Source organism: Notamacropus eugenii, chromosome 1 (assembly GCF_028372415.1).
Source record: "Notamacropus eugenii isolate mMacEug1 chromosome 1, mMacEug1.pri_v2, whole genome shotgun sequence".
In the NCBI taxonomy this organism is placed as follows: Eukaryota; Metazoa; Chordata; class Mammalia; order Diprotodontia; family Macropodidae; genus Notamacropus; species Notamacropus eugenii.
The window spans coordinates 621146500-621171461 of NC_092872.1; the positions used below are offsets into that span (position 1 = coordinate 621146500).

At 36.7% G+C, this 24962-nt stretch overlaps 1 protein-coding gene across 2 annotated transcripts in view; it reads right to left on the bottom strand.

Annotated features, from left to right (window-relative positions):
* Positions 1–24962, bottom strand: part of LOC140520805 (disintegrin and metalloproteinase domain-containing protein 2-like) — a 151294-nt gene that overhangs the window by 31795 nt on the left and 94537 nt on the right. For both annotated transcript variants that reach the window (XM_072635114.1, XM_072635115.1), the window contains exon 12: positions 15964–16144. In XM_072635114.1, coding sequence (XP_072491215.1) covers positions 15964–16144 — 181 coding nt within the window. The remainder of the gene's footprint in view (positions 1–15963; positions 16145–24962) is intronic.

Sequence of the window (24962 nt, forward strand, 5' to 3'; positions counted from 1 at the left end):
CAAGCAAGTCTCTCTAGGTTTCAGATTCCTGAGTTCTAAGAAGGTTAAATTGAATGGTATCTAAGTTAGCTTCCAGCTCAAATTTAGAATCACAATCTTTTGGGAAGAGCTTAAAGACCACCTGGTTCAGCTCTTTAAATTTACAGCTGAAAATACTGATAGCCAGGAAATTTATGTAAGCTGACAAAGTTCTCTAAGCAGTGAGTAATTGTACAAGATGGGTTTTTGACCCAGTTTTCATGATTTTTAGTCCAGTCCTGAAATCTATACCATATCTAATCTCACAATCATACTGACTGAATTCAATATAAATTAATGTTATTCTGGTGTTCCAGTCTGGGCTTATTAACTCAATATGTTCCCCTGGTATTTTGTGTTTGATGTTGAAATGAAATGAGTTAATTGTATAAAGACAATTCAACAGTTAACAAAAGGAAATTTACTTAGCCATAGGAGAATATCAATAAGTATATGTAATAAGGACATCTTGTTGAATCAGTTGATTCAGCTGAATAATGTTCTTCCCTGCCCAAGTTTTCCTTTGTGGTCTGCTAACCCAAGCATCAGAGCATTCTTGGAGCTCCCTGGGACTGTTGTGTACTCAGGTAACTACAAGTGGCATGAATAATCTAAGCCTTTAGTCCTATAAACTAGTCAATAGTAAGGATGGTTTCAATACCAACTGGGGAAAAGCTAGGATAATTTACATTAGGGAGGGAGGTTAGGATATTATTTTCCCCACACTACTAGAACAATGTGAAGTCTTTTTCCTTCCAGATTTCCTATCTTAATCTCCTGAGAAATTATTCTAAATCTTTACCATTTTCCTGCTATGTCCCCTGCCTGATCTCCAGGCTCCCATAGGAAGAGGAGAAGCATCATTCCATTGTACCAATCTCCTGTTTCTGTGGGGAGGGGAAAGGGAGCTATTCCATTGTGCACCATTCTCCTGCTTTTGAGATAAGAAGAGAAAATGCCATTCTATTATCCTAGATTTTCTGGTCTCTAGCCTTCTCAGTAGGAAAAAGAAACGTTTTCTATCACACACCAGTCTCTTGCCTTTGGGGTGAAGACAGAGGACATGATTCCATTGATCCAGGTCTCCTGCCTGGTTTCCTATGTCGTGTTGGAAGAGGAGAAACAATGTTCTATAGGGTACCAAGTCTCCCCTGTCAGGGAAGAGGAGAAAGGCCACTGCATCAAGTCTCCAGCCCAGACTCCTGCCTTGAGATGAGGAGAGTAACACCATTCCTTCTTCTCAAAGTGCTTGTTCCCCGAACTATATAAGGCACTGGAAAGATTCCACATGAAGGCCAAACCTCTATGGGCAATGAAAATCTATGTAAATTAATTCCTCAGTGATTAACAATTATCCCCCCTAGTTGTACCTTTTCTTTCCCAGTGATTCTGAACTCCCCATGGTCATCTTTTAAATTCTGGTCCTTATTCTCCATTGCCCAATATTTTAAACTTTCTCTTCAGTTCCTCCCTCTAAAACTATCTATCTCTTCTGCTGTGCTCTCCAAAATGCCTGATTTAATTGTCAACAAACTCGCTTTCATCTTAAATCTTTCCCTTTTCTCCTGACGGCACAACCTCCCAAGTGATTCTTTCCAGCACTGGTTATATTTTGACTCCCCTGGACTTACAGGTCAATGTGAGGGAACTGAAATATTCCTTGCTTCCCATTGCCATTTTCCACTTTTCTTTCTACCACTATCACTCAGTTACCTTTCTGCCGTGGAGGTTCAATCAATCCATATTTACCACCCAATTATAGTAGTTGTTACACTCCCCTTATTTCCTTAATGAGTTCAATGCCTAACTCACAATCTTGCTCTCTTGATTTCCCACTTTGAGACTTCTAGACTTCTCCACCACACCTCAGGAAGTTTATCATTGTGAAAACTTCATCATCCTGCAAAATCCAATCAATCTTGGTATTCACACCCTATTACAACTCTCTACCCTTCTATTTGGAGGAAAGAACTTTGAACTCTAAAACCTCCATTCAATGGGAGGAGGGGCTCAGCAAAGGTATCTCCTCTCACCTGACTGTACCCCTTTGGTAGTTTTCTATTTCTCTACCATGTATTCACACTGGGTGCCTTGACCCCTACATAACTGCTACCTTTTGGCTTCCTTTTATGTATTATTATCCCTCATTAGAATGCAAGCTCTTGGAAGCAGAGATTATCTCTTTTTTAACTTAAAATTTATTAACTTCTATTGTCTAACTTTCTCATTTTTACCCTTTTCCTAAAGGACTTTAACATATATAATGATATTCCCTCAAAGACTTTAATCTCATGCTTCCTCAATTTACTTATTTCCTGTGATCTACTTCTCCCTCCCATCTCAGCCACACACAAAAATGGTCATACCCTTGATTTTGCCATCATTCACATATGCTCCAGTGCTATGTTCATGAATTTTGAAATACCCTTCTCTGGTTACAATCTATTATCATTTTACCTCTTCCCCTGCATTACAACCCCTAATCATTTTCTTCATCCACATTGTGACCTCCAAACCAAGGCTCCAAACCAAACTAGGGCTGCACTTTCCTCCACTCCCCATTTTGATACTTTGGTGAACTAATTCATCTCGATAATATCCTCTTCTCTTGAATCTCTTATCTCCTGATCATATTACTATCTTTCCCTGCCAAACTTCATTCTTGGATCACTCCCCACCTTCTGCTGCATTTCCTCCTTTTCTTGCTAAAGAAAATCATAAAACTATGCTGACTGGATCTACTATAATTTTATTTCACAACCTCAAGTGGGCCCTCAATGCTGCAAGGCAATCCATTTATATCTCTTCAATTAACTCATTATCTCACTTACCAAGAGTGGCTCTTTCAAATCTTTTCTTCCATCCTCATGTCCCCCATGTCTCCCTCTATCCCTTTGCTTCATATTTCAATGAAAAAATTAAGGTCATTCACTAAGAACTTCTTTTCACTTCTTTGTCTCATATTATCCAGAAGCCTTCTTCCACTATCTTCTCTTTCTACTCTGTCTCACATGAAGAAGTATCCTTTCTTCTTATCAAGTGATCCTTTGACATCCTATCTTCTCTAGCAGATTTCCCCCTCTATCTACCTTATTTTCCTTTTTGTAAATATTTTCCCCCAATTATATGTAAAAATAATTTTAACATGTATTTTTTTAAAAGTTTTGAGTTCCAAATTCTGTCTGTCATTCCTTCCCCTTCCCCCTCCTTGAGATGGTAAGCAATAGGTTATACATGTGCAATCATTTCCATACTAGTCATTTTGTGTAGGGTGTATTCAGGAATGACCAATAACTTTAGTGTGATGACTGTTGAGCCCTTTTCAGGGTTGCTTTCCACCTTTGGTGTCCATGTGTTCCACGCACCTGTGGCTCCAAGAAGCTGCAGCATGCACAGTGGCCACACCCTGGTACATCATTTCAGCAGATGGGTCAAACCAGATCGACAGTAACCAAAGTGCCACAAACCCATTAGTGAGTTAGGGGGGTTTCTACCCCAAGCATGTGAACACTTCTGTGGAATGGGCAGATAATAACAATTTGTTCCCATGGCCATGAAGGTAGCTGAAGCAGGTGACGTGGAGCACTTAGAGCTTGCTTAGACACCAAAGATGCCAAGGTCATCCACTACATCCTAAGCCATTGCCAGTTGTCTTGATTCTCTCCTGCCCCTGGACTATGATGACTCTGGAGGAGAGAGGGAGACTGACCACTTCATACAATGCTGTCCCACTTAAATCCAATTTATGCACAAATCAAAAGATATCACCCATACCATTTTACTATTATACCTCAAAGTTCTGTGGCAACAAGCAAGCAATGAAGCAGCAGGTGTGGATATACTGGGAGATATAGTCACAACCTTGCACATAGGTGGCCCAGGCCATAGGGTCATTGCCCACTGGAAGAAACAGTGGGATCCAGCTGTCACCTGGGTGTCTGAACAGCCTTTTAAGGATCACACTGCTCACATCCAGGTGTGAGGAAGGGACTAGAAAAGATACCCTAAAAATTGTCTGTTTGCCCTGGCCTGATTACTGTGGCAGGCAGGGAATCCCACTCTGAGATGTTTCAAGACCTTCAGTATTTTAGTGTCATCACTGCTAGGTTTTGTGTGATTCTAATTGTGTCACCACCATATTTAAATTTTTTTTAAATTTTCTTTTTGGTCATATTTTCTCCTTGAACTGGGGGTTTCAGAATTTGACTATGATATTCCTGTGGGTTTTCCTTGTAGAAGCTCTTTTAGATGGTGATCGGTGAATGTTTTCTATTTCTATTTTTCCTTCTTATTCTAATGCTTCAGGACAGTTTTCTTTCATTATTCTATCACTGTATCGAGTCTTTTTTGGCTAATAGCTTTTGGGTAATCCAATTATTCTTACATTTTCTCTTCTTGAGCTGTTCTTCAGATCTGTTGTTTTTCTTATGAGATGTTTCATATTCTCTTCCATTTTTTCATTCTTTATATTACATTTTATTATTTATTTCTTACAACTCCACTAGCTTCCCCTTGCCCAGTTCTGATTTTTCAAGGAGTCATTTTGTTCCTTAAGATTCTGGATCTCCTTTTCTAATTGGTTGACTTTCTTCTTATAATCTTCTTGTTTTTCTTTCATTATTCTTTTTTAACTTAGCTTTTCCCCTCAATTTCTCTCATTTGATTTTTAAAGTCTTTTTCAAGTTCTTCTATGAATTCTTTTGAGGCAGGTGACCATTTGACATTTTTCTTTGAGATAGAAGAGGTTTTTTTTTTTGTTTCAGTATCTTCCTCTGAAGATGAACCCCCGTCCTCTCTATTTCTATAGTAATTCTCTACAGTTGAAGTCTTCTTCTTTGCCTGTTCATTTGTTTTTATTTGTAGTAGCCTAATTTTTATATTCATCTCTAGCCTGGGGTATGGTAGGTGGCACCTCTGGCCTCAGATGCTCCTTTAGTTTTCCTCTCTGGTCCAGAACTAAAACCAAGACCTCTAATTTCCTAAAAGTCCCCATTGCTTCTGCATTCACCAGGCTGTGCTGGTTCCTTCTCACCCCCAGCTACATCTCCATAGCACAGTTGGGTCTGGCATTCCTTGTCAGCAGAGGTTCCTGTGATCTTCTGCAGCTCAGATGCCCAGCTCCCCTCACTATCCCAGGGGTAAAAGTTTCTGTGCTTGGGGCTGAGGGAGTCTACTGACCCAGCTAACCCCTAAGCTTGCCACTTGTTTAAACAGACCTAGCCTCAAGGTATTTACTCTTCACAGGGACCCAACCTCATCCTGGATTTTTCTTAAGATCTTCTCCAGTTGTCCAAGGAGGAACACTGTTCTTCCCCTACTCTTACTTATTTTTAGGATTCTCTGTTTTCCCTGAGGTGCTACTAATATCTCATTTATGGGGGAAATCTGCAGAACTTGTGTGTTGGATGGGTCTTGAGACCTCTAAAAATAATCGATCAGAGACTTGTCTTAGGAAAGGCAAAATGGAGTTTGTTGCTTTCTCATGAGAAAGGGTACCCCCCCTTCATCATACTAATAGTGTTGGCCAGGGGGTACAAACAGCAAGGTGGATTATACCCTAAAATGAGATCCTCCTCCCTAACCTCTTCCTCTTATCCCATTGGCTGGATTTCAGGGGGTAAAACCTATTTATGAAAATCTCCAGAAACAGAACATACAAGTTTGGTGGGAGGTTTTGCCAAGGTATGCAGTTTAGGCGGGGGAGGGGAGCAGGCAGGGGTAGGGCATACACTTCACTATGTAATTGAGACAAGGTAGGATAAAGGGGTAGTTGGGTACAATACAAGATATGTTACAAAGCGTATGTCTCTACAAGATTAGCTACTGCAGATGTTCAAGGCAGTGTGTTTTAATAATTCAAGAAATGATTAACTCTTTGAGGAGGCTTCACTTCTTAGAGATCATCTCTCACAATCCCCCTCTTATTTCTTACAATCTGTAAACTCTTCATATTATTGGAATACTTCTTCCACTATAACATGGTACATAGCAACAGAAATGGCTAAGACCTAGAGGTCAGAAGCAAAGGAAAATACCTGCAGCAAGGCAAAGAAAAGGTATAGCAACTAACAAGAATAATAAACCAACAACAGTGTTTTCAGTCATGAATAGATGGGTCCTTTCTTCGAAGTTAATTTTAAGGTTCCAGGATCTTGTGATGCCACAGTTCACTGGATCAGTCCCTTCACTTGGGTATGAGGTTGATTGACATATTGACAAATTGCACCATAAATATAATAAATAATCATTTTTAACACAGTACATATCACATCATAAAATAATTCCAACTTCTGGTCATGTGATACTTCTTTTAAAGCCTTTACAATATAGACCACAAGACATTTTTCTTTTAACATTATCCGAGACAAAAATAATAATGACTATGTATGCTAACCACACAGGCCCTTGACCTGAAGGTCTCCATGTTATTTGTCTAAAATTCTAAGCCTAATAGCTTAATTTTTGGACTTAACCTCTAAGCTTCCCCTACCAACAATCTATTATTTAATAGATCTGGTATTATGCTTACGAAACTTTTGATAATAGGAAATTGCCATTAAGAGTAGGGATATTTCAGGGGACCATCTCCCTAACTTCATGTCAATTCCAGGCAGGAGTAGATTGTCAACTGGCAACCAGCCAGGCTTAAAGTCTGCCACGTGTCAGTGGGGAAATTGAGTCAGGAGAATCCTACCTCAGCCGAGGCTGAATAGTCGCACTCCCAACCTTCCCATGAGGTCACCCCTTTGCAGTTTATACCAGCATCTCACAGGCTTGCATGGATCAGTGGCTCAGACAGTCTCTCTTGCTATCCACACCTGGAGTTAGACTCAGAAGAACAGCCAGTTACTAGTCCTATAAAACCTTAAAATAGCAAACTCCAATAATCAGTTTCAGATATGACTACAATTTCACATTGGCTAAGGAACATCTTTTGAAGCAAGTCTTAAGTAGCTTGCATGCTTTTCTATCCATGATTAATATTATTATAAATATATTATATTATTAATTATATTATTATTCCTGATTAATTAACAGTCATAAAATCAAATTTACCATTAAAACCATGTCATTTCTCTAATAGATTTACATCTATTTCCCAAACTACTCTGTACCTTTCTAACCATGCTCAACTTAAAAGAATGAGCTACATGTATGATAAGTTCAAACACTAACTTCAACTTATGTTCATGAAATGAATTCAAATCAAAACAGAAACATTTAGCTTTTCCATCAATGCAAAATATTACCAGGGTTATCAACCTCTAAGAAACTACAATGAAATTCTTTTCCCTAAATTGAAGATGTCTCTGATTTAGTCTCAGAAATTTGATCCAGTCAATTGTTTTAATACTAATTGTTTTTATATCATTTTGTAATAGGTAAAGAGACTTTATTCCAAGTTGAGATCTTTGTCCCTTACTCCAAAGGAGTTTTAGTCCTATTTGTCTAAATGGGCCCTGGAAAACCTCACCTTGAAAGCTCTTTGGATTTCTCTACTTGATTTGGCTCTCTAGGGGCCCATAAACTTTTCTTTATCATTATGCCCAAATCTCTGTTCTATTTCCCATCTTTGATACTATCAATCCAAATCCCCAAGTTACTGGCCACTCCCATCAAGACCATCCCTGGAACCCCCAGGGCCCACCCCCAGACTCCTTCAGTCCCTCTGTAGATAAGATAATAAATTTTGAACTTCTTTAGCTGAAAGAAGGCTTGAATTGAATTCATTTGAGCAAGACTCAATGTGTCACTATTTTGGGGTTCCAAGCACCCCCAACCTCAACAATTCCATACAATTACAATTAACTTTAAATCTCAGTCTTGCTCTATGGAATAATGATACAACATTACATTTATATTTTGGTTTTCTTTCCTTCCTATGCTATTTAGAAAGAATGTTCTGTTTCAGGGATTTTATCTTTCACACCAGAGTACCCATATACCCAATTAATTGAAAACAGCAAGATTCCACTACTTGCCTTGTGCTTACATCTTAAACTATGTGCTTTAATTATAGAAATATGCCATGAAGATGAAAAGCAAGGACCTAATTAGATATCATCTCCACTTTATAGTCAGACTCAGAAATAGTCAAGTGGGAAAACATTCCTTTTCAAAGGAACACAATAGGGAAACTGAGATAGAAGAATTCCATCCCAAGTGAAGGACAGAATTGTCTCCTGAGGCAAATTTCTGCCTGTAACACTCACATTCCTCTCTGAGTATGGTCCTAGAGGCTTATATGTTAGATGGCAGTTTTCACTAATCAAAAATTTTACCAGGACTCACATCTTAAATCTTAAATTTGTCCTAAAAATCAATCACTGGAGATTATCATCAACACAAATTCCTTGTTCAGGAACTCCATATACAGTTTACACTTTACATAAGAGATTACAACTTTAACAAAGAGAGGCACCACACCACTTGGGTGATGATTTTAGTATTTTCGAGTCTTAGGGCCCTAGGATGAGGCTGACCCACCCACTTTCCTTTGACAATAGGAAACAGTTACATCTTTTCTCTGGGCATTTCTGAGTACAGATTAGGTCCTAAGAAGTGCTTGTGTAATGACTGGACTTGAAAAGGAAAGGGGAATGGGACCAGAAGGCTTTTTGTCTTAAAATTATCACAGAGCTTCCTGGAGCCATAATATTCCTGGTCTACCTTGTCTTGTCCCTTATCTTCCAACATTCATAAACCTTTAATTATTTTAACAAATTATCTTACAAATATAAATTTGGTAGGTAGGTCTTTCAGAAATCATACAAAAGATTTTACCAAATATTTCTTCATTCAACAGATATCTTTCTCTTTTAGGAACACTTTACAATTAATTGACAAACATTATAAGATCTAAAGCCAAGTACTTTGCACATTTGCCCATAAGCAAATTTTTACAAATCCTTTTACAGACATACTTTTGTAAATGTTTGTTTGATAGCAAAAATAATTTTAGTTAAAACTTCCTTCTTAACAGCAGAAATAAACTTTTCAATATACTTAATACATCCTTAAATGGAACAGGCTTGAAAATCACACTCATAGAGGGATGGAGCCAAGATGGTGGAGTAGAAAGATGCACATATACTAGCTCTTCCCCCACAGCCCATAAAATACCTGTAAAGAAAGACTCTCAACAAGTTCTAGAGCAGCAGAAGCCACAGAACAACAGAGTGGAGGAGATTTCCAGCCCAGGGTGACCTGAAAGACCGATGGGAAATGTCTGTCACACCAGATGCAGAGCAGAGCCTAGCCACAGCCTAGACCAGGTAGCGTGGCTCTGGGAGGAGGACCAGAGCAGGTCTCAGGGGCAGAATACCCAGTCACAGTAGCAGCGGTTCACAGATTCCCTCAACCCATAGGCACCAAAGCTCAGTGACAGGGATTTTTCAGCTGGCCTCAGGTGGCCCCATCAAGTGGGTGGCAGCACCTTCCACAGCAGCCCACATCTGTTGTTGGATCATAAAACCCCTGGGGGCACTGAGCAGCTGATTCTTACCTCAGCCCTGGGTAGAGGCCCTGCCCCCACCTAATACTCCTGGGGGATTTGAGCAGCTGATCTTTATCTCACACTGAATGGTGCTCATGCCCTTGCAGCTTATCTGATTCTCAGCCCTCAGTGCTGGCTTGGCAGAACTGGAGGTGGGGTGGTTGTAAAGAGGAAACTCTATTACTCAGATTCTGGGCACAAAAATTTCTTCTTGCTCCAAGACCAGTGTACACGCTTGATTGTACCACCTTGGAGGAACTGAGATCTTACAGACCCCCAGAGTATACCATACTCTTAACAAAGGACCCAAAAAGTCAAGTAACTGGTTAGGAAAATGCCAAAAAAAAAGGGGGGAAAAAATAAGACTATAGAAAGTTACTTTCTTGGTAAACAGACACCTTCTCCCATCCTTTCAGATGAAGAAGAACAATGCTTACCATCAGGTAAAGACACAGAAGTCAAGGATTCTGTATCCCAAACATCCAAAATAAATATTCAATGGTCTCAGGCCATGGAAAAGCTCAAAAAAGGATTTTGAAAATCAAGGAAGAGAGGTGGAGGAAAAATTGGGAAGAGAAATGAGAGAGATGCAAGAAAATTATGAAAAGCAGGTCAACAACTTGTTAAAGGAGACCCAAAAAGATGCTGAAGAAAATAACACCTTGAAAAATAGGCTAACTCAATTGGCAAAAAAGGTTCAAAAAGCCAATGAGGAGAAGAATGCTTTAAAAAGCAGAATTAGCCAAATAGAAAAGGAGGTCCAAAAGCTCACTGAAGAAAATAGTTCTTTAAAAATTAGAATGGAACAGATGTAGGCTAATGACTATGAGAAACCAAGAAATCACAAAACAAAACCAAAAGAATGAAAAAATGGAAGATAATGTGAAATATTTCATTGGAAAAACAACTGACCTGGAAAATAGAGCCAGGAGAGACAATTTAAAAATTATGGGACTACCTGAAAGCCATGATCAAAAAAAGAGCCTAGACATCAACTTTCATGAAATTATCAAGGAAAACTACCCTGACATTCTGGAACCAGGGGGCAAAATAGATATTGAAAGAATCCACAGATCACCTCCTGAAAGAGATCCAAAAAGAGAAACTCCTAGGAACATTGTAGCCAAATTCCAGAGTTCCCAGGTCAAGGAGAAAATATTGCAAGCAGCTAGAAAGAAACAATTCCAGTATTGTGGAAATACAATCAGGGTAACACAAGATCTAGCAGCTTCTACATTAAGAGATTGAAGGGCATGGAATATAATATTCCAGAAGTCTAAGGAACTAGGACTAAAACCAAGAATCACCTACCCAGCAAAACTAAGTATAATACTTCAGAGGAAAAAAAAATGGTCTTTCAATGAAATAGAAGACTTTCAAGCATTCTTGATGAAAAGACCAGAGCTGAAAAGAAAATTTACCTTTCAACACAAGAAGCAAGAGAAGCATGAAAAGGTAAACATGAAAGAGAAATCATAAGGAACTTACTAAAGTTGAACTGTTTACATTCCTACATGGGAAGACAATATTTGTAACTCTTGAAACTTTTTTCTGTATCTGGGTAGTTGGTGGGACTGCACAGAGAGAGAGAGAGAGAGAGAGAGAGAGCACAGGGTGAGGTGAATAGGATGGGATCATATCTAAAAAAAATGAAATTAAGGGATGAGACAGGAATATATTGGGATGAGAAGGGGAGAAATGGAATGGAGCAAATTATCTCTCATAAAAGAGGCAAATAAAATACTTTTCAGTGGAGGGGAAAAGGGGGGAGGTGAGAGAGAATACATGAAGCTTACTCTCATCACAATCGACTCAAGGAAGGAATAAAATGCACACTCATTTTGGTATGAAAACCTATCTTACAATACAGGAAAGGGGGGAGAAGGGGATAAGCAGGGTGGGGAGGATGATGGAAGGGAGGACAATGGGAGGAGGGAGCAATTAGAAGTCAACACTCTTGGGGAGGGACAAGGTCAAAAGAGAGAATAGAAGCAAAGGGGGGCAGGATAGGATGGAGGGAAATATAGTTAGTCTTACACAACACAACTATTATGGAAGTCATTTGCAAAACTACACAGATATGGCCTATATTGAATTACTTGCCTTCCCAATGGGGATGGCTGGGAAGGGAGGGAGGAAGAGAAGTTGGAACTCAAAGTTTTAGGAACAAACATTGAGTATTGTTCTTGCATACAACTAGGGAATAAGAAATACAGGTAATGGGATATAGAAATTTATCTTGCCCTACAGGACAAAAGAGAAGATTGGGATAAGGGAAGGGAGGAATGTTAGAAGGGAGGGCAGATTGGTGATAGGGGTAATTAGAATGCTCAGCGTTTTGGGGCAGGGGGGAGAAACGGGGAGAAAATTTGGAACTCAAAATTTTGTGGAAATGAATGTTGAAAACAAATAAATTAATTTTTAAAAACTGTAAAAAAAAACAAAAGAAAAGAAAAAGAATATCACACTAATATATAAAAATATATGTATTTTTGTAAGGATTCTCATCTTCTCAGTAGGAATTCTACAACACTGAAACTATTACACAGAATTCATAACAGCCTTTTGTAACCAGTTCACCATTAATTTAACAGCGCAATTCCCAATATAACAACATTTAGATTTACTTAAAGATTTAAAGAATTTGAGTTTACTTAAAACTTAAAATAAGCCATTACTCATTCAGGTGAATGGATTTCCACATCACCTTGCACAGTAATTCATCTCTTTACCACCACATGGCCACACTCTATCACCTGATCAGATAAAGTCATCTCAAATCTGATTGAGCTATTAATTATCAAATCAAGTTATGTGATTTTCTGTCTTCTTAAAATACTGCCTCACACCCTCACCATTTGAAACAGACACAAAGGTCCAGAACAACTATCTAGGGACAGGAGAGATTTGAATAACCCCTATTAGTTCCCAAACCTTATCTGCCCTCCATATTTTCATTCAAATCTTTATTCATCTTTCCAAATTTCTCAACCCCATTACTTAGATTATCCAGCTTTCCTTTACATTTTAACCATAAGACAAGATAGAGCATGTTATTACTTTTTATTTAAGTTCAATCTAAATAAACTTTCTCCTTCTTTTCTTAAAAGGTTTAAAATTATGTTCACTTAAAATGTGCTAAAGTTAACTGTTTTAGCCTGGGTAAAAGAGATCTTATTAATTCTGAACCAGTGTTAAATAGGTGGGCTTGACTTACCCTCCAAGCAGGTAACTTGGAAACTTAATAATTCATTGAATTGTAACAATTGCCAATCACAATAACTTTCTGTCAGTTTTCCAATCAAGTTACAAATTTTCATTTTCTCAACATACCCAAATCTTCTGAACTGATATAGGGAAGGGAGTGGCTGAAAGTGCATGGGTCTGTTGCTCCCCCATCTTCCATTTTCCTTTACACCATCCTTTTTATTTTCTACCTCTACTCAGACTACCTTTATTCTCCTTTATATTCCAAATAAAAACAAAATGCCTAATTTTCTCCTACCCCAAACTTTAAAAACTAGGAGTTAAATTTCTAACAATTTACAAACCAAGAAAGCCACATTTCTTCTCCTCCCCCTCTGCAAAATAAAATAAAACCCCTTTTCCTTATCCTAAAGCAATCACCTTTTAAAGACAGAAAAAACCTCTCCTTTTTATTTTTATTTTTTTGCCACTTTAAACACATTGTCTGGTATCAGATGCATTGACTTAATTTGAACATAAAGTACCAACTTTATCTTCAAGACCTAATTAAACCTAAATTCAAAACGCTTAGCCCTTCTTCTAATTTGCCTGCTTGAGATTTTTTACTTGTTGATCTTCCACTTACTTCTACCAGACTTTGATAACTTCTAACGTATCTTAAACATTAAATTAAGAGTGACACATTTCACCTTGTCACAATTCCAAATACGAACAGAATGAATTCAATTAACTTTCTGTTGTGTCCCATTACACAAAAATTTCTCCTTTGGGTGAGGCAGGAAATGGTTAAATGCTGGTTATCCTGCCTTTCCTTGGTGTGAGAGAAAAAGTGAAATTCCCTCCCTCCCTGTCCATCTGCTCTGAGAGGGTTGAAGAAGGGGAATAAGAGGAATTTCAAGTTCAATCCAGCTCAGCCTTTCTGCTCTTGTTGGCTGGTTGGCTAAATATGCAACCTTACAAAGTGTCCGATAAAACAGAGACACAGACTTTCATTCACACAGAAATATCAATACGACATATACAGACAAGACATTTGACAAAACACATATATAGATTAAATTTTTGGCAAACCCAGTCCTCTGAGCATCCATACTTTGGCCAGATGACATTTCCTCTGAGCTGAGTGCCTGCCCAAACTATACAACAATACTTACTCATTTTCTTCTTATCTTTCCCCTGATACTTTGACAATTCCCAATTACTCATCTTAGTATCTAAAGGTCTTTCTTCCTGAACTTTCAGAACACAATCATCCAGCATTCTGGAGTGAGACTCTTTTTTCTTTTTTAGACTTAGATTGAGCTTTGCCATGGCTCACAAAATCTTGCCTCTCCTCTTTAAGAGAGAAGCTCAGTGATATTGCCTAAGAGAGCAGGCAGAGACTCATAGTTCTTGCCCCTTTAGAGAGGCTCACTGATTTTGTCTCAACCCAATTCTATGGTGACCCAGGGGCTCACCAATCTTGCCCTCCAAGAGGACTCATGGGTGTTGTTTACCTGGGTCTGTGTGCAAAAACTTATGTGACCTGCTTGATTGAGTTTCTTCTTCTCCATGGTTGTTCTACTTTCATTTTTGCCTTTCAAGATCATCTCTCTTTGGGTCCATTCCTTAAAAGTGAAAGGAAACCCCCAAACCATTCCAGAACCACTGGCAAGTGGCCAGTAGGCAACTGGCTAGGAGACCTTCCCCAAATAAGGAGGAATCCTGGACAACCTCCCAAACTGTGTGGGATCGATCATGAGACCCCCAAAAATAATGATCAGAGACTTGCCTTAGGAAAGGCAAAAAGGAGTTTATTGCTTTCTCACGAGGAAGGGTGCCCTCCGCGCCCCCCCCCCCCCCTTCGTGGCACTAATAGCGCTGGCTAGGGAGTACAAGGGAGTACAGAAAGCAAGGTCAATTACACCCTAATTCAAGCTCCCCCTCCCTAACCCCTTCCCTTTATCCCATTGGCTGGGCTTCAGAGGGTACAATCTATTTGCCGAAATCTTTCCCAGTAACAACAAAAAAAAATAAAACATACAAACTTGGCAGAAAGTTTTGCAAAAGTATGCAGTGTAGGTGGGAGAGAGGGTGGTGTAGGGCATATGCTCTTCTATGTGCTTGAGACAAGGTGGGATGAAGGGGGAGTCGGGCACAGTCTCTACAAGGTTAGCTAGCTGCAGATGTTCAAGGGAGTTATTTTAATAATACAAGAAACAATTAACCCTTTGAGGAGGCTTCACTTCTGAGAAATCATCTCTCACATTTGGAATTTTCTGATCTACTCCACTATCTTCCCAGAATCCTCTCCAATAGTATTTTTTAGCATGAGTCCTTTGGAATTGTCTTGGATCAGTTTCTTGATCAGAGTAGCCAAGTCATTCATAGTTCTTCATCATACGAGATTGCTTTTACTGTGTTCATGTATGCCTTTCCAGGTTTTTCTAAAATTATCCTGCATGTCATTTCTTACACTACAATAATATTCTATTACAATTGATTCCCCAATTAATGGGCAACAACACCCCCACAAGTTAACAGTCAAGGGCCAAAGGTAATGCAGACATTTCACACACAGCAAGCTGAAAGGCAGTATTGCACAGTGAACAGGTACTGGATTAGAAAGAAAAGGCTTGGTTTCAAGTTTGTAACCACCTCTACAAGCCACATGACCATATGAAAGCCACTAAGCCTTATTACATTTCTTCATCTGCCAGATATGGTTAATGATTCTTTTACTATGCCAGGAGAAAAGTATTTTGTATATCAGATAATGATATATAAACATATGTTTCTCTATGAACCATGTTTACTTTGGAATGTAAGATCTATAGGACTCTATCAACCTTGGGATTCCATCTTGCCACTACCCTCTGTCTCTCTGGGAGGTTATGAACTCCAAACCTCTATTGAAGAATAAATCCCATGTCAAATATCCTTTCTTTTTTTACCATCTCACCTGAGCTACTTTGAGACTCTTTGGACTGATTCCTCCATTATGCTCCCAAATTAGTTAACTCTCTACCCACTATGTCCCCTCTTTTCAGCTTCCTTTCACAATTTTATCTTCCCCCATTATATTGTAAGTTCTTTAATGGCAGGAATCATCTTTCTTTTTTTCATCTTTGTATCCTTAACGCAATGCCTGGCAATAGATATTTCATAAATGTTCATTGACTGACTGACTGGGGGCATTACAGAAAGAATAAAGAAAAGCAGCATGAAATTATTTTTTAAAAATCCTAATATTCACCACTCACTTGGTCAGAGCCACAGTCACATTCTTCACCAATTTCCAGGATGCCATTACCACAAGTGGAAATCCTGTAAGATGGTTCTATGCGTGGTTGATTCTGAAGACATTCAGGCTTTTTTGTTGATACAAAATTCTTAAAGTCTGCCATACTACAGGTACTAAATACTTTCATGCCACTGGACCTCCTAAAAATAAATTGTAACATCAGGTTTTTTCTTTAAATCCAGTCCATGTATTTTCCCTAAAATGTAACATTAAAGAATCTACAATATGGAGTTCATGCTCAATTTTGCTATGTTAAATTCACCAAGAAGTATGGAAGAGGGAAGTTTCCAATTGTACAAGTCCTTGAAGTTATATTATGAGAATGCCCTCAAATTGTTTAAGTTAATTTTTTTAGTATCTTATCTGGAAATTGAGATGATGGACTGCATAATCTATATCACTTCTTATAAATCCTAAAACCTAGTTATTTATAAAAAATAATTAAAATTAATAATTACAAAACAAGAAGTACTGGTTCCTAATTCCAAAGAGATTTTTTAAAAGTTACCAAGGTTAGATGATTAATACCAAAATTCCCTACTATTACAGAACAAAGGAATACTACAGTTTTTCCTTAAGAGAAATTTAGATCTGACTTTGTGTGAAAAGTAGGGGGTTTTTTACTTTTCATCATTATTGTTATAAAATTTTGAGTTCCAAATTTTTCTCCTTCCCTCTGTCTCCTCCCCCTTCCCTGAGATAGCAAACAATCTGACATAGGTCATACATGTGCAATCATGTTAAACATATTTCCACATTATTTATGTTGTGAAAGAAGAAACAGAACAAAAGGGAAAAACTGTGAAAAAAAAAAAAAGAAAATACTATGCTTCCATATCCATTTAAACTCTGTACGTCCTTATCTGGGTGTAGATAGCATTTTCCATCATGAGTCTTTTGGAATTGTCTTAGATCTTTGCATTGCTGAGAATAGCTAAGTCTATCATAGTAGATCATCACACACTATTGTTACTAAGTACAATGTTTGCCTGGTTCTGATCACTTCACTTAGTATTAGTTCATTAAGTCTCCCCAGGTTTTTTCTGAAATCTGCATTCTCATCATTTCTTATAACACAATAGTATTACATTACATTCATGTACCACTTGTTTAATTGATGGGCATTACCTCAATTTCCAACTCTTTGCCACAGCAAAAAAAGCTACTATCAATATTTTTGTACATGTAAGTCCTTTTCCCTTTCATATGATCTCTTTGGAATACAGACCTAGTATTGATATTGTAGGATCAAAGGGTGTGCACAGTTTGATTGTCCTGGGATAGTTCCAAATTGCTCTCCAAAATGGCTGGATCAGTTCACAACTCCATCACCAGTAGACATTAGTGTCCCCTCCAACACTTACCATTTTTCTTTTATATCATATTAGCCAATTTGATAGATTTAAGGTGATACTTCAGAGTTGTTTTGATTTGCACTTCTCTAATCAATAGTGATTTAGAATATTATCAGAAATTTTATTTTTAAGGTATTTTGTTTCATTAAATATGTCTGAATTACATATAAAAATTTCTAACATTCATTTTTAAAATTTTTGAGTTCCAAGTTTTCTCCTTCCCTTCTGCCCCTCCTCCTCCATGACAAGGTAATCAATATGATACCTATTATACATGTGAAGTCATGCAAAGCACATTTTTATATTAGCCATATTGCAAAAAAGAAACACAGACCAAAAAGAAAAAAGAAAAAAAGAAAGTTTTAAAAATTGTGCTTCAATATGCATTCAGAATTCATCAGTTCTCTCTCTCTCTCTCTCTCTCTCTGGAGGCAGATAGCGTTTTTTCATCATGGTTCCTTTTGAATTGTCTTGGGTCATTGTCTTGGTTCTGTTATTTATATTCTGTTATTTCACTTTGCATCAGTTCACATAAATCTTCCCAGCTTTATCCGTATGCATCCTGCCTGTTATTTCTTATCACACAATAGTATTACATCATAACCATGTGCCACAACTTGTTCAGTCATTCCCTTCTATTTCCAGTTCTTTACCACCACAAAAAAAAGAGCTGCTATATTTTTGTACCTGTAGGTACTTTTGTTTTTTTCTTTGATCTCTTTGGAGTACAGGCCTAGTAGTGGTATTGCTGGGTCAAAGGATATAAAAGTCAAAGGTCATAGTTTTTATAGTTCCTTGAGTATAATTCCAAATTGTTCTTCAGAATGGTTGGACTAGTTCACAACGCCACCAACAGCACATTAGTGTCCCGTTTTTCCATATCCCCTCAAACATTTGTCTTGTTCCTTTTCTGTGTCACATTAATCAATTTAATAGGTGTAAGGTGGTACCTCAGAGTTGTTGTAATTTGCATTTCTCTAATACCTTTGAGTTCTTCTGAAAACTACTTGTTAAAATCCTTCAACCATCCTGCAATGGGGGAATAGCTTTTATTTTTATAAATTTGACTCAGTTCTTAATATATTTGAGAAACAAGGACTTTGTCAGAGAAACTTTCTATAAATATTTTCCCCAATTTACTGTTTTCTTTCTAATTTTGACAGCATTAGTTTTGTTTGTACACAACTTTTTTCATTTCATGTAGTCAAAATAATTCATTGTACTTCCCATGATCCTTTCTATTTTTTGCTTGGTCATAAACTCTTCCCATATCTAAATCTGACAGGCATATTTTTCCTTGCTCCTCTCATTTACTTATGATTTCATCTGTTATGTCTATATATATATTTTGACCTTATCTTGGTATGTAGTGAGATGTTGGTCTATTCCTGCTTTCTGCCAAACTGTTTTCCAATTTTCCCAGAGATTTTTGTCAAATGTTAAGTTCTTCCTCAAAGCTTGGATCAGTGGGTTTATCAAACACTAGATTACTATTGTCATTTATTGTGTATCTTGTACCTAATCTATTCAACCACTCTATATCTTATCTACTCCCAAATTGTTTTGATGATTACCACTTTGCCAAATAATTTGAAATTGGGTACTACGAGGCTACCTTCCTTCACATTTTTTAAATTATTCCCTTGACATTCTTTTCATCACTTAATTTTTATTTTATTTTTCTTAATCACATGTAAAGAAAAATTTTTAACATTTTTTTGAGTTTCATATTCTTTCCCTCCCTTTCTCTCCTCCCTCCTCCTTAAGAAGGAAGAGATTTGATATAACTTTTACAGTGGCAGCTGGGTGGCAAAATGGATAGAGTGCTGGGCCTAGGGTCAGGAAAACTCATCTTCCTGAATTCAATTCTAGTTTCAGACACTAACTAGTTATATGACCCTAGGCAAGTCATTTAATCCCCTTTGCTTCAGTTTCCTCATCTATAAAATGAGCTAGACAAGGAAGTGAAAAATCACTCCAGTATCTTTGCCAAGAAAACACCAAATTATGCTTCCATCTGCCTTCAGAGCTCATCACTTCTCTCTCTCTGGAGATAGATAGCATTTTTCATCATAAATGCTTCAGAATGGTCTTGGATCATTGTATTGCTGAAAATAGCTAAGTCATTCATAATTGATCATCTTACAATATTGCTGCTGCTCTATACAATGTTGTCCTGGTTTTCCTCACTTCATTTTGCATCACTTCATGTAAGTTTTCCCAGGTTTTTCTGAAAGCATCCTGCTTGTCATTTCTTATAGCCCAATAGTATTATATCACAATCATAAGCTACAACTTGTTCTGCCATTCCCCAGATGATGAACATCCCCTCAATTTCCAAAATTTTACTGGCACAAAAAGAGCTGCTCGAAATATTTTTACAAATGTAGGTCATTTTTCCTTTTTTATGATCTCTTTGGGATACAGACCCAGTAGTGTTATTGTTAGGTCAAAGAGTATGCATAGTTTTATAGTCCTTCAGACATAATTCCAATTGTCCTCCAGAAAGGTTGGATCCTTTCACAACTCCACCAAGAGTGCATTAGTATCCCTATTTTTCCACATCCCCACCAACATTTGCCATTTTCCTTTTCTTATATATTAGTCAATCGAATAGGTTTGAGATGGTACCTCAGAGTTGTTTTAATCTGTATTTCTCTAAGCAATTATGACTTAGAATGTTTTTTATATGACTATAGATAGTTTTTATTTCTTCTCTTAAAACTGCCTTTTCAACATTTGGGGAGTGACTTCTATTCTTATAAATTTGATTCAGTTTTCTATGTATTTGAGAAATGAGGCCTTTATCAGAGAAACTTGTAAAATTTTCCCCCAGTTTTGTTTTCCTTCTAATCTTGTTTGTTTGTGCAAAATATTTTAAGTAATGTAATCAAAATTATCCATTTTACATCCAGTAATTCTATCTATCTCTTATTTGGTCATAAATTCATCCCTTATCCATAGATTAGACAGGTGAACTATTCCATGCTCCCTTAATTTCCTTACCATATCATACTTTATGTCTAAATTATACACACATTTTGACCTTATCCCATTATACAATGTGAGATGTTGGTCTATACCTTGTTTCTGCCAAACTGCTTTCCAGTTTTCCCAGCATTTGTCATCAGATAGTGAGTTCTTGTCCTTAAAGCTTGGATCTTTGGGTTTGTCAAACAGTAGATTTCTATGGTCATTCTCTGCTGTGTATTGTGTACCTAATCTATTCTACTGATCCACCACTCTTTCTTAGCCAGGACCAGATTGTTTTGATTGTTACAATTTTATAATACAGTTTGAGTTCTGGTACTGCTAAGTCACTTTCTTCACATCTTTTTTTCATTGATTTCCTTGAAACTCTTGAATTTTTTTTCCAGATGAATTCTGTTATTACTTTTCCTAGTTCAATAAAATAGCTCTTTGGTAGTTTGATATGGCACAGAAAAATTAAATTTACTTAGGTATACTTGTCATTTTTATTATATTGGCTCAGATTATCCATGAGCAATTAATATTTTTCCAGTTATTTAAATATGCCTTTATTTGTGTAAAAAATGTTTTGTAATTGGATCCATATAGTCTCCAGATTTCTCTTGGCAGGCAGACTCCCAAGTATTTTATATCATCTGAAGTTATTTTAAATGGAATTCCTCTTTCTATCTCTTTCTCCTGGGTTTTTGTTGATTGTATAAAGAAATGCTGATTATTTATGTGGGTTTTTATTTCTAGGAATACTTTTTTGATAATAGATACAAATAATCATGAGTTTAAGTTAAAAAGTATTTGATCAGGGGAGTCCTTGATCAGTTTAATGAATTACTCCATCAAATCAACAAGCAGCATTAAGTATTTACACTGTTCTAGTCACTGTGACAAGCACTGGGGATACAAAAAAGACAAAAAACAGTCATCCTTAAAGAGCCTACATTATGATGGAGAAATGCAAAAAATAAAAGGGAGATGAAAAGCACGAACATGTGAGGGTAGTGTGGTGAAGTCCCAAGAGTCAGAAGTGGAACCAAGAGAAGATGAAGGAAGACTGGCCTTGGCCATTCCTCAAAATAGAGCCTCTAAGAAGAATTCACTGATGAAAGAAGGGAGTTACAGGGGTACAGGAATATTCCCTGCATGGGAAAGAGAGAACATTCTTAGTGAGAAGGCTGCTGAAGTAAATTCCTGTGAATCAGAACCCTATCAGCATGATGAGATTACAGGGCATGGGCCTTTGTTTGGAGACATCTGAGAGACATATCCCATGGAATACAAGCTTGTCCACTAGTACCTTGACAGTAGTTCACAGGAAATTACATGAATGAGGCTTAAGAAAATGAACTCTTTTCAGAGGAGCCATACCTCTCTGTGATTTATAAAAGCAATCTTACAGAACACTTCTTAATTTCTATCTCTTATTCTATTTTTCAATTAAATTTTCTTTTCTTTTCAGAAACACATTCTCTTCCTTTTTCCTCACCTCAATCCACCCAAAATAGAAAGTAAGAAAAAACAAAATCTGTGTTTTGTATAAATTGTTCCCCTCATTTCACTCACTAACCATGAGGATATAACAGCTGCAGTTGCTACTGATTATGTAAACAGACATAAAAATGTTGCTAAATTCTATATCACTCACAAAGGGATTTAATATTTTAGTCAGCATAATAAAAGTGAAGTTATTTTATTATCAAATTATAGAGCTAAAATACAAAAAAGGGAAAAATGAACATATTCTAGCCAATAAATTTGTTATTACATTGCTTAATAAACATAATAAAATAGAAAAACCAATGATACTGACAATTTGATAAACATAAAATACAAAAAAAAGTACATAATACATGCAGAGAAATATAAATGCAAGAATGAATGACAACAAATTAAAGCCTATTATGTCAAGAGTGGAGGAAAGGGGAAGTATTTAATATAACTACCTATTTTAAGCAATAAAAAATTCATTGCAATCTGTCATCAATTTAGAAAATGATGTTGCTATATATTTATATCATATCAAAATACTTCTATCTCAATAATAAAATTTACAAGTATCCATTATAATTAAAGGATTATATGGTCATTTTGGAGAGATCTTAGAGATCATCTAATGTTAACCTCTCGTTTAATATTTTCTCAATTTTTTTCCTTCTTCCTTACTCTGAGATATCAGGTGTTCTCCTCCTTCCACTAAAGGTAAAGGAAAAAGAATTGGGCATACCATAATACAGAAATAATAAGACACTGAAAGAGATTACTAGAGAATGCTCCTACATCCTTCTTGTTGGAGACATTAAAAATAACAGGCAAATCAAAAACAAAAATTCACAACATAAAAGGAGATAAACAAGGAAATGACAATTTGCTGAAAGTAACTTGAGACAGTAAACTTATATGCTCCAAATGCCTTAATATCTAAATATATAAAGGGAAAAATTAATTAAATTACAAGATATAGACAGTAATGCAATAGTGGCAGATTTCATTGTCCCTCTCTCAGTTTTAGACAAATCTAACAAAAATATAAAAAAAAAAAAACATAGAATTGAACAAATTGCTAGGGAATATTGTTCATTATAACAAAAAAAATACTACAAATTCAGAGATTTCCCCCAAGAGAAGGAGCTGGTAAGACCATAACAACTGCAAGTAGAGACTTAAAGCAAATAAATGTATTTTTTTCAATCTCCTCATTTTATTTTATTTTTTTCTTTTTTTTTATTATTTTATTTATTTTTTTAATGTTCTACAATCACTACCATAAAACTTAGATTTTTACCACCTCCCTTCCTCCCCAAGATGGCATACAATTCTATATAGGATCTACATATACTTTCCTATTGAATATGTTTTCACTATAGTCAAGCTGTATAGACAAAGTAAAATAAATGGAAGAAATCATATAACAAATCAAAACATAATGCGCGCACACACACACACACACACGATCTGCCACATTGTGCGAATGAATTCCATAGTTCTTTCTCAGAGTGTGGAAGGCATTTTGCCTTAGAAAACCATTGGGAATTTTTTTTTTTAAGTTCTTGCATAATTACGCAGTTCCAAGTCTATCAGAAAAAACTCACACACTATGGTCATTGCTGTGCACAGAGTTCTCCTGGTTCTGCTCCTTTCACTCAGCATCAGATCATATAAGTCCTTCCAGGCCTCCCTGAAGTCTTCTTGTTCATCATTTCTTATGGCGCAATAGTACTCCATTACATTCATATACCATAATTTATTCAACCATTCCCCAATTGATGGGCATCCCCTTGATTTCCAGTTTTTGGCAACTACAAAGAGTGCTGCTATAAATATTCTTGTACATGTGGGACCGTTTCCCATTTTTATGATCTCTTGAGGATACAGTCCTAGTAGCTATATTGCTGGGTCAAAGGGTATGCACATTTTTGTAGCCCTTTGGGCATAGTTCCAAACCACTCTCCAGAATGGGTGGATGAGCTCACAGCTCCACCAACAATGAATTAGTGTTCCAACTCTCCCACATCCTCTCCAACATTTATCATTTTCCTGTTCTGTCACGTTTGTCAATCTTATAGGTGTGATGTGGTACCTCAGAGTTGTTTTGATTTGCATCTCTCTAATCAAAACTGATTTACAGCATTTTTTCATATGATTATAGATATCTTTAATTTCTTCCTCTGTAAATTGCCTGTTCATATCCTTTGATGATTTATCAATTGGGAAATAAATGTATTTTTAAAAGGGACTCTATGAGCACCTAGAAGACACGAATCAAAGAATAAGAAATGAAACAAAAACTATGGAGGAAAGAATTCAAAGGAGAATAAGCAGTTTAGAAAAGGAAGTAGGCAAAAATACATTTCTTGAAAACTCAATTAACCAAACAAAAATCATGACCTAATGATAATAACAAGACAATATAGTTCAAGAAGGAAATGAAAACTGCCCAGATCACAACTGAACAAAGAAGAGAAAAAAGAAATCCATTTATTACAAAGAAGAAGAAAAAAATCACAGTCCATCCTAAATGTGGACTTGTTCTCTTCTGGAAGAGAGGAAAGAAAAGAAGGGAGAATACAATGTTGAATAAAGGAAGAATGAAGTAGAATTTGCTACGTAAGACAGAGAAGAAAGCATGGTCATAGTGATTATCACATGAACCCCATGCTTCTCTGGAACAGAAAAAACAGGGTTTAAAACAAACACAATTTGGTGTAGAAATAAATCAAACTGAATAGAGAAATAAGTGGGATAAAGAAGGAGGATTAAGAGGAATGCTAATACTAGGGAGAGAATAATCAAAAGCAAAACAAACTCCTCAATTCTGAAAGGAAGATTAAAAGGGGAAAAAAGAAAAGAAAGATCTAGAATCTAAAAAAGGATCTAAGATTTCCATTTTGGCAACTGAGGGATAACTGAATAGATGGTGGTTTATAAATGTGATGGAGTATTATTGTGCCTTAAGATATGATGACGATAATTTCAGAGATTCTTGGATAGTATAAACTGATTCAGAGTGAACAGAATCCAAAGAATGATTCATAAAAACATTGTAAATAAAAACAACTTGAAAAGCTTTAGAACTCATTAATATAATGACTAATCATACTTCTAGAGGACCTATGCTGAA